General features: G+C 41.4%; 1 protein-coding gene across 4 annotated transcripts in view; it reads left to right on the top strand.

The window, feature by feature from the left end:
* Positions 1–779: 779 nt before the first annotated feature.
* PDCD4 (programmed cell death 4) overlaps positions 780–11,050 on the top strand; it is a 32,778-nt gene continuing 22,507 nt past the window's right edge. Inside the window, exons 1-4 of one of the 4 annotated variants that reach the window (XM_073354392.1) lie at positions 780–931; positions 8,191–8,335; positions 8,618–8,726; positions 9,766–9,873. In XM_073354392.1, coding sequence (XP_073210493.1) covers positions 9,831–9,873 — 43 coding nt within the window. In that variant the 5' untranslated portion in view covers positions 780–931; positions 8,191–8,335; positions 8,618–8,726; positions 9,766–9,830. Of the gene's footprint in view, positions 932–8,190; positions 8,727–8,746; positions 9,023–9,765; positions 9,874–11,050 lie in introns of those variants that run through there. The other 3 variants (XM_073354393.1, XM_073354395.2, XM_073354394.2) reach the window with 3 other exon arrangements.

Raw genomic sequence — 11,050 nt, 5'->3', positions numbered from 1 at the left:
TGTACCTTAGAGGTGGCATCCTTATGTGTATTAGATGGCAGTGCCTCTGTGCCATGGGCCATAAACGTTTATGGGACTGAACAATAACAATTATTCCTCCGCTTGAGATCCCTGTATTTAACTGCTATTAATAAGGTTCTTTGGGAAGGCAACTGCCCTGCTCTCTACCCCTGGTGAGTACACTGGCCCCCATTAGTTTTGCAGTGGATGGGTGAATAAACCAGCAATTGCTGGCTGATTGGGGTGATGAATGCGCTTCCAAAAGGAGGGTGGTAGATTGGTGGGCTTTTGGCCATTGGCAACATAAGTTCCTGCCACCCTATGCTTATTTAGATCAGACCCATACAAGGTGCCGGGCGATAGAACTGGCGGAGGCAATTTGAGTCCCAATACCTCCTCATTCTAGCACCTGAGGAGCCCACCCCACAACTGCATAAGACCCTATGGGGTGGCAAAGACCCCTTCTGCCTTGTATATGTCTCCTCTTAACAGGCCTGAGGAGTTTGATCTCTCCTCCCCCTTCCCAGACAATGTCCTGGGGGCAATAGAATGATGTGTGACCCACCCTCCCTTCCCACTAGGCTGGACCGCCCCTGCCCTCCCCACCCCAACACACAATGGTTCCTTCCTGTTCCCCGCTGGACACACCCACCCCCGCCCCTTCCGAGCAGATGGTGTCGCCCTCCCTCTTTGCCGGTTGAGTACCCGCCTTCTCTTCCGCCCCTTTCCCAACCCCTCGCCCTCTGATTGGCTGCGGCGGGTGGAACCCGCCGACCAATCCGCGGCGGCCGCTCGCCGCCGTGTCGCTGGGCAGAACAAAACAAAAACAAACCGGGCAGCGCACGGGGCTGCAGAGCGAGGCAGGCAGCGGCTGTGGGGAGCGGCGGGGACGGGGCAGCCCCGGGGACCGCCGCCGCCGCCGCCGCCTACGGTAATGGGAACCCCGCCCTCCCGCTCGCGGCTCCAGGGAGCGCCCCCTCCGGGAGGGGGACGCGGGGTCTCTTCCTATTGGGAAGCCCCCTCAGATGGGGCGGGGATTGGGGGGTCCTCGCGCCTCTCCGGAAGCCTCCTCAGGCGGGGAAATTCGGGATCCTTCCCCGGAAGTCTCTGAGGCGAGGGGCGGGGGCGTGTTCTGGGCTCCACGCCCCTCCTGGCCGGGTGGGCGTGCGGGGTCCTTCCCCGCTCTCCTCAGACTTGTTCACAGACCCTCCCCGCCGCTTCGGCTCAGGACACCCCCCGCCCCCCCCAGGCGGGAGAGGGGGGGGCCTTGCTCCCCCCCCGCAGGGAGAGGGTGGTGTGGGGTCTTCACGCCCCCTCCCCGCTCTGTCCCCCGGGAGGGAGGGATAGTGGGGGTGGTGTGGGGTCCCCCCAGCAAGGAGGGGGTAGTGGGTCGTCAGCAGGGGCGATGATGATGGTGGTGAGGGGGCACCTCCGCTACCCTGTTTATTCCAGGGTTCTACCCCCCACCCCCTTAAAAACACCTCCTAAGAAGCAGTGCCCTGAGTGGAGCCAGTGGTCTTCATCGCAAAGATACAGTCGTTGGCATCTGTGGGGAAGGGGTCATCCCCCAGCCCCTCTGCCCAGTCTGGCTGGGCAAGGATGCGGTGTCAGGCATGCTGCCCCACAAAACAGCACTAGGATTGAATTGGTTACTGGGGAGGAGGGAGCCTGGTTTAGCTCTTTAGAGTGTTGATAACTTGGCAAGGATCTATATTTTGAGCCTGCCACGCTGTAAAGTCACTTTCTTTTCTTGTAAAGGCTGGGCTGGCTGCGGCACCTTTAGAAACTAAACTAACTAGCCACATCTGTATGAAAACCACTTCCCCTGTTATTCCTGCTACTTTAAAATGTGCGCTTTAAGACTTGTGTTGGAGGTGGATTGGTGTATGTTTAACTGTACGTGTGAGGTCTTTTTTGAATAAGTAATATTTTAGGCTGTTTAAACACCCCTTCCTATACAATTAGCACCTAGTGTTTATATAGAGTATTCTGTGCTATAAAAGTGTATGTATGTGTAAATATCAAATGGAAACTGATCTTCTTACAGTACAGCAATGAGCACATGGCCACAAATTTTTTTTGCTATAACACTATGTTTTCACAAGTCCACAACCTTGAAATGTTCACAGTTGAGGTTGGAGGTTTTCATGCTTGGTCTCTGCTCAAAGGGAGGAAAATATGTTGTGAAGTTTAAGCAACACTTCTTTGGTTGTTTTTAAATGTGACTGCAGCAAAATGGCTGAAGTTTAAAAACACGATCTAGCATTAATTATCAGTACCTTTTGCTTGATGTTGGGGAAGGGGGAAATACAGTTTTAGAAGTAAAAAGAAAAGGAGTACTTGTGGCACCTTAAGAGACTAACCAATTTATTTGAGCATAAGCTTTTGTGAGCTACAGCTCACTTCATCGGATGCATACTGTATGCATACAGTGTGCATCCAATGAAGTGAGCTGTAGCTCACAAAAGCTTATGCTCAAATAAATTGGTTAGTCTCTTAAGGTGCCACAAGTACTCCTTTTCTTTTTGCGAATACAGACTAACACGGTTGTTACTCTGAAACCTAATTTTAGAAGTGATTGCCATATCAAGCATACTCAAAAATGATTTTCAATCTAGAGATTTTAGAGTTTTCTGAAGCCTTTTTCCTTATCTAACCTCACTGTAAATTCTTGGCCAGGGACACATTGGTGTACATTTGCTTATGTTAACCTACTAGTGGGACTGCTTGGATGCAGGTGATCATGAGTTATGTACCCGACTGATGAGTGCGGTTTAAGTACCTACACAAATAGAAGTGCCTTATTGAAATATTCACAACTGAATGATCCAGAAAAGCTCCTTGTCCATCAGAGACCAGAGAAATAGACTTGAGAAAAAACCAAGACACCACCTTCCTCCAAAACAAAGCCCCCTAGGATCTGATGGTTTTTAGAGTCTTTGCGGCAGTCTGCAATGTTCTTCAAATTCTTAAGTTCGATACTTTTTTTTTTTTAATTTATGTCCCCCTGTTGTCTTGTCTACCTGTAGATTGCGAGCTCTCTGTGGCAGAGACTGTTTTGTTTTTTATTTCATAGTCAAAGCACAATGAATACTTGGTCCTTGATGGAAGTTCATTGGTGCTACCATAATATAAATAATATTAATAATAATAATAATAAAAAAACTAGCCAGTATGTTAGTGGACCCAAGGATTGGGCTTGTAAAACCTCCTTGGAAAGGCAACTGACACAATTGTCTATCTGGCCTGAGGAAGGGACACAGAATAAGCCAGTTTGACTTCAGATACATCAATCAGGAACGACCCTGGCAGTGAGCAAATTTGTGCCATTTGGATCCAAGGTCCACGATTGTAGTACCTAAATCTTCTCTGGGTGCTGAGGCCTCATCTCTTCCATTGTTGGAGTGTTACTCTTGCTGAGGATGATTTGGGCTCTTAAGGAACTTATCTTTGTTAATATTGGAAGTTACCCATATAACAAGAAACAAGGTACCGAGCAGGAATTTGCTGATGTATTGGTGTTGGATACTCCTCTGTTCTGCTGGAACAAGCCAATGTAGGTACTTTCTCAGTGCATGACTCTTGGCTCTAAGGAAGTCAGTACCACAGTAAGAAGCTGTAAGGCTGTCTTCAGCAGTCTCCTAAGCCTTGAGCAAATCTCCATTTTGAGAATGTTTTGGGGCTGCCCTCAAACATAAATTAAAATGTTGGAATTTTAGAGTTTACTCTGCGGGGCTAAGGTGGCATCAGTCTCAGGAGTATGAATATGCAGAAATAAACCTCTTGAACCACATAATAGTTTTGAGTAATCTGTCATTAACTTACATAATGTTGATATGCATTACTTTGTTCATATTAACAACTCTGCACTACAGATCTTGTCTCTAAAGGCTCCATGAACCTATGGAGTGTCCGTGAGTGTAACAATTTAAAGTTCAATCTGTTTTGTTTTCTTAAGTGTGTTTACAGTAATTAAAGTGACACTGGAAAAATAACCTCTTGCTGTTTGCTCTATCTTTGTCTTTAATAGACATATCTGCTTAGTCTACTGATCAAAACCAAGTATCGTTGCTATGGAACAGAGAGCTGTGAAAGTTGGGACCTGGATTTTATTTCACATCAATAAAATTACTTATTTTTATCCTAGAGTAGTTTTTGTTATTGGGAATTACACAAAAGGTGCGGGGGGAACAAGCTTTAACTATCTGAGTTGGAATGCCAATAATACTAAAAATATTTAAGTTTTTGTTAAACACATCAACAGTCAATGATGGTATACATTCTTCTTCAATTACTGTGGCTTACCCAGATGTATGATCCATGTGGTTCCCTTCTGTCACCCCCAAAAAATCAATTTTGTGGCTGTAACCTCACTAAAAAAGAAAGTAAGTATCTGCTTGCATGGTGGAGGGAAGTGGTAGAACAAGTAAGTTATTTTTATCATTGATCAGTGGGGGCTGGTAACTTTCCAAAGCATGTTCGCACAGCTTGCATGTAAAAGTGCAAATACAGAGTCAGCTCAGAGGGGTATTTCAATTAAGTAATTGGACTAAGATATGAAAGATGTGGGTTCAGTTTCCAGCTCTGCCACAGACTTCTATGGCAAGTAATTTAATCTCTCTGCCTCAATTCTCCATCTCTAAAATAGAGAAAATAATACTAACTTTTACCATGTGTTTGTCTTGTATATTCTGCTGAGGCAGTGTAGTCTAGTTCAGTGGTTCTTGATCTTTATTCATTTGCAGGCCCCTAAAAATTTTCAAATGGAGGTGCAGACCCTTTTGGAAATCTTAAGCATAGTCTGCGGACCCCAAGGATACGCAGAGAACAGGTTGAGAACCACTGGTCTAGTTGGTAGAACTCTGGACTGGGATTCAGGAGATACAGGTTCTGCCGGTGGTCTGCTGGGTGACTTTGGGCAAGTCACTTCATCTCTGTGCCTCAGTCACCCACTCTGTAAAATGAAGATGATACTGACCTCCTTTGCAAAGCCCTTTGAGATTTGCTTAAAAAAAAATTAACACCAAGTTTGAGTGTATATATCTACAGGATATATACTTAAGCTTTGGATTTGCTGTGAGGCACAAAAGCTCTTATCTTGTGAATGTGTGTGTGTAACTTGGAAAAATTTTTGTACATGACAAATTATTCTTCACTATATGAAGCTTTAGAAAATTGGTTTAAGCAAAATAGGAGCACATCATCTTGTGTCTAGACTTGCCTGTATTTATGACACGATGATACCAATATGCTCTTTGTACAGATTTTCAGATTTTATACTGTAGTAGATGAATAATAAGGGGTTTTAGTTAGGAAATGTGAGGTAGTCGTAAAACTGATGTTGAATACTAGCATTACCAAGTTTAAACAAGCCCCTTTAATCATGCTGATTTAAAAAACAACCTAATTTAGGGGGGTAGTGAAGGTAGCTATTAAAAATAGAAATAGATAACAAATGGAAGAAAGGGAGAAGTTGCTAGCAATTGGACTGGAATTGTAGAAAATTCATAAGAGATGCAAAGGGACACAAGGAAGAATCTATGGCTAGCAGTGTTAAGCACAATAATTATAGAGAGTATTTAGATTTTATTAAGAACAAAAAGAATCCTGACAATTTTATTGGTCCTTTACTAGGTGGAAATGCTATAATTAGCAATAACAATGCAGAAAAGGCAGAAGTGTTCAATAAATATGTATTCTGTATTGGGGAGAAAACTGATGATGCAGTCTCATCATATGGTGATGATAACTCTTTCCATTCCGCTAGTATGTCTGGACGATATTAAACAGACGCTACTAAAGTTAGACATTTTCAAATCAGCAGGTCCAAATAAAATAACTTGCATCCCAGAGTTTTAACAGCTGGCTGAGGAGCTTGCTGGACCATTAATGTAGATTTTTCATCAAAAACAACGAGGAGCCCTTGCGGCACCTTGAAGACTAACAAATGAATTTGGGCATAAGCTTTCATAGGCTAGAACCCGCTTCGTCAGATGCATGGAGTGGAAAATACAGGCGCAGGTATAAATACATGAAAGGATGGGAGTTGCTTGACCAAGTGTGAGGTCAGTCTAATGAGACCATTCACTTAACAGCAGAATACCAAGGGAGGGAAAAAAAACTTTTGAAGTGGTAATGAGAGTGACCCATTTCAGACAGTTGACAAGAAGGTGTGAGTAACAATAGGGGGAAACTAGTAATTTAGTAAATTTTCAATAAGTCTTGGAGCACTGGGGAGTTCCAGAAGACTCTAAGAAAGCTAATGTGCTAGTTTTTAAAAATGGTAAACAGATAACCCTGGTAACTTACCAGTCTGTCAGCTGACATCAGTCTCCGGCAAGATACAGAGCAGTTGATAGGGGATTCAATTAATCAACAATTGAAGGAGGGCAATAGAAACCAACATGGGTTTATGGAAGATAGTTTGACAGGATTTAAGTGGATATCATCTTTTTAATGAGATTACAAGTTTGATTAAAGATAATAGTGTTGACATATTTAGATTTCTATAAGGTGTTTGATTTGGTGCCATGTGACATTTTGATTAAAAAAAAACTAGAACAGTATAAAATTAACATGGCACACCTTAACTGGATTAAAAAAATGGCTGATAGGTCTCAATGTAATTGTAAATGGGGGATCATCGTTGAGCAGGTTTTTCCAGTGGGGCCCTGCTGGCATCAGTTTTTGGCCCAATGCTATTTGACATATCAGTGACCTGGAAGAAAACAAAATCATCACTGATAAAGTTTGCAGCTGTCTGCAAAACTTGGAGAGCATTAAATAATGAAGAGGACAGGTCACTGATTCTGATTGATCTGGATTTCTTGCTAAACTTGGTGCAAGCAAACAATATGCAATTTAATACTGCTGAATGTATACATCTAGGAACAAAGAATGCAGGTCATATTTACAGGGATGGTGGACTCTATCCTGGGAAGTAGTGATTGTAAAAAAGATATGGTGGATAATTACCCGAAAGTAAGCTCCCAGTGTGACTCAGTGGCCAAAAGAGCTAATGTGATCCTGGGATACATAAACAGGGGACTTAAGAGGTTATTTTACCTCTATACTTGACACCGATATGACCGTTACTGGGCAGGGATGGTGCCCACAATTGAGAGGGATGTTGATCAACTGGAGAGGCTGCAGAGAAGAACCAAAAGAATGACTAAAGGATTAGAAAATATGCCTTATAGTGATAGATAGAAGGAGCTCAATCTGTTTAGTTTAACGAAGAGGAAATTAATGGGTGACTTGATTAGTCTGTAAGTACCTGTGTAGAACAAATATTTGATGATGCATTCTTCAATATAACAGAAAAAAGTGTAACACAATCCAGAGGTTGGAAATGTAAGTTAAGGAATTTAGGCCAGGACTGCACTATAGACCTATATCAGTATAATGGCTGTTGCTCAGGGGTGTGGAAAAATCCACTGAGCAATGTAATTCTATCAACATAACTCCCTGTCTAGACAGCGCTATGTCGATGGGACAGCTTCTCGTGTCAACATAGCTACCGCCTCTTGGGGAGGTGGATTAACTGTGTCTACATTCACTTCTGTAGTGCTGTAAGTGGAGACAAGTCCTCAGACTGGAAATAAGGTTTAAATATTCAGCAGTGAGGGTAATTAACCACTGGAGTAGTTTACCAAGAGTCCTGGTGGATTTCCATCACTGGTAATTTTTAAATGAAGACTGCAGGTTTTACTAAAACATACTGTTCTAGGAATGGTTTTGGAGAAGTTCTGTGGCCTGTGTTTTACAGGAAGTCAGATTAGATGGTCACAGTGGTCCCTTCTGGCCTTGGAACCTAAGAATTAAAGTTAATATTTAGTCTGGAGGTGTACATTTTATCCATCTCTAGACTGACAGTGCAGTCTCTCGATTAGTGTGAACATGTGGGCTGTAAAGCTGAGGTGTGCTGGCACCCATGTTATAAGTGTTTGTAGTCTAAGATGGGGTTCTGAACCTGAGGGTCATGACCCCCCCCCAAGGAATATTACAGACAGATGTCCTTTCCGTTTAGAAAATTTGAAGGTTGTCTCAAGTAGATTTGTGGGAGGTCCTGAACGGGGGGAGAAAAGTCATCCTCCTCGCTGGTAGTTGCTATTATAATAAATGTTAAAATTACTTTTCCTAGCTCTAGTATTTACTACTATATAATTGTATTTTCCTTTTGTTTTAAAGGAGAAACACATCTGTAATGGAACATTCGACTCGGAAGAAGAAAATTAACCTTTTAAGATAGACTATCTTGATTCCCCTTCCTGAGTGAGCAGTACAAGAGAACACTTTTAGTATAATAAGAGTGCTTCAGAACTGGATGGTTGAGGTAATGCTGAAAGAAAGCTATTTTAAATGAAGTATTGGATGGCAAGGGGGAGAGGACACTGCCTTACTCAAGGTTAATTGTTTGAAATTGGGGTGTGATGTGAGAAAATTGGATTATACCCAGAAATTACTGTAAAAAGGCAAGTTTTATACCTTTAACCACTGGTTATTCATCACTGTAGTCAATAAGTCTGTTCTAGGCAAGTGAACTAGAGGAGAAAATGGGGAGGGTTGATGTCACCTAATGTCACAAGGTCGCCACTGAATAATAAAGTGTTTGCAGGACTGCAACAGGTGGGAAGCGAAGAGAAGAGCCACTGAAATCTTATGGGAGAACTACACATACCAGTAACATTCACAATACTACAAAGTGATTCATGAAAATTTTGCAGGTAAAAGTTTTTGATAAATGATATAGCCAGTATGTCTTTGTGTACTGCCTATCTGATTCACTTGCATATTGTAGTCTTATTGGCTGAAATCTTCTTTAAGAAAAGGGGAGATGGGTGATGCCATCTCTTTCAAAATCTCATTATTCAGCTGTTCATAGAGATGAATGGGAAGGGAGGAGAGGAAAATAACAGTAATCTCTTTAGAAAGAGAGAATTCGTTCACCTTGGCCCCCAGCTAACAGAGTACATGTACACAGGAGAAGGAGAGAGCAGAGTATTCATGAGAGAATACAGAGGTGAGAGCTTCTCAGGTGTGTGTACTTGTGTAGAATAAATTTATATGGCCTACAGATCTATGTTTGGGTGTAGGACAGGCAATGAATTAGGATGCATGGTAAGGGCTTGTTTAGACTAGAAAGTTGTTATGCTTTAACTATAGTGGTATAGTTGAAGCAGTACATATATGCATCCACAGTAGGAGAGTTGGTGTCAAAGGATGCTTTAAACCCATATAGATAGTCATGTGTGGGAAGGGGAATAACTATACTGGTATGAGTCACCTTTTCATTGGTGTAACTGTGCCTGCACTAGGGTTTTTACCAGTACACCAACCTCATAGGCCAGTTAGGGGTTGGGGTTTTTTTTTTAGGGTGGCGGGGGGATTGTTTTTGTTCTTGTTGTTTTTTTTTGTTTTGTTAACCAACGTATATTGGTAAAACTTAAGTGTAGACTTGACCTTAGTTTTGGTGTAACAGTTCTGCACTTTATCTGTGCTGTTTATAAATAGTGCTCTCTTTGTTACATTTTCATCATCCCATGAATATTTTTACAGTACCAGTAAGTTAATGTGAATTAAAAAATAAAAATGAGTCTTAATACTTGAATTTGAGTGAAAATGAATGTTGACTAGGTGAAAGACTCCTATTATTCTAATTTAGTTAGACTTTAGTCCACTAGAAAAATCAAATATATTTCTGTATTCAATGTAATTGCATTTACTGTTTGTTTGTTTTTTTTCCTTTTTTCTTTCTTTTGTTAGGCCTGAAAGGAAAGCATTAAGATTTCTGTTTACAGTCAGTTCAGTTGAAGTGCAATTAAACAACTATGGAAGTAGAAAATGAGCAGATATATAATGTTAACCCAACAGGTATATAACCTTAGTTTTTGTATTGAAAGTACTGTTTAATTGATGCTGGAATCCCTTTTATTTGTAAATTGCATTGTGGTGGCTTTTTTTAATCAACATATTTCTTTAAAGATCTTCATGACAAACTTGGAGAAATCTATTTAGAAACACTTCTAACTATATTGCATTTTCCGCCTGATGTATTTCGTTTAAAGTTGGAATAATTGCATGCAAATAAAATGACTGTTCCTTAGGATTTCCTCTTTTCCTCCTGTTTGTTTTTTGTTTGCAACATCCCAAGTGGTTGCTTAACTAGAATAGTAGATGATAGGGACTTTGAAGTCATAATAATCTGATGTTTATAATTACTGTCACAGCAACTAGTTGTGATGTCACAAACACAGGAATGACTTCAGGTCAAGATTAAACAAGAGCAGATAAACTCCTTTGAAGCAGAAATTTTTTGCTCTCACGTAACTGTTCCTAGGATTAAAAGCAGACAAAACATAATAGGAACATAGCATAAGAATGGCCGTACTGGGTCAGACCAGTAGTCCAGCTAGTCCAGTATTCTGTCTTCTGACAGTGGCCAGTGCCAGATGCTGCAGAGGGAATTAACAGAACACAGCAAGTTATTGAGTAATCCATCCCCTGTCATCCAGTCCTGGCTTCTGGCATTCAGAGATTTAGGGACCTCTAGAGCATGAGGTTGCGTTCCTGATCATATTGGTTTATAAGTATTGGTGGGCCTGTCTTTTGTGAACCCAATTATACTTTTGGCCTTCACAACATCTCCTGGCAATGAGTTCCACAGGTTGACCGTTTGGTGTGAAGAAATACTTCCTTTTTGTTTGTTTAAAATCTGCTGTTTATTAATTTCTTTGGGTGAGCACTCGGTCTTGTGTTATGTGAAGGGGTAACTAACACTTCCACCACATCATTCATGATTTTATAATCTTCTGTCATATATCCCCTCAATCATCTCTTTCCCAAGCTGAACAGTCTCAGTCTTTTTAATTTCTCCTCATATTATTCCTGAGGGAATTCTGCACCAAAAAATTAAATTCTGCACACAATATTTTAAAATTCTGCATATTTTCTTTGTCAAAGAAACGCAATATAATTGCGCTAATTTCAGTTATTTCGGTAATTTATTTCAAAATACATGTCAGTAAGTATGTCTGTAACAATACAGACA

Source organism: Lepidochelys kempii, chromosome 7, assembly GCF_965140285.1.
Source record: "Lepidochelys kempii isolate rLepKem1 chromosome 7, rLepKem1.hap1, whole genome shotgun sequence".
Taxonomy (NCBI): Eukaryota; Metazoa; Chordata; order Testudines; family Cheloniidae; genus Lepidochelys; species Lepidochelys kempii.
Note: the sequence above shows the minus strand (reverse complement) of the source record. Positions and strands in the feature narration are given on the sequence as shown.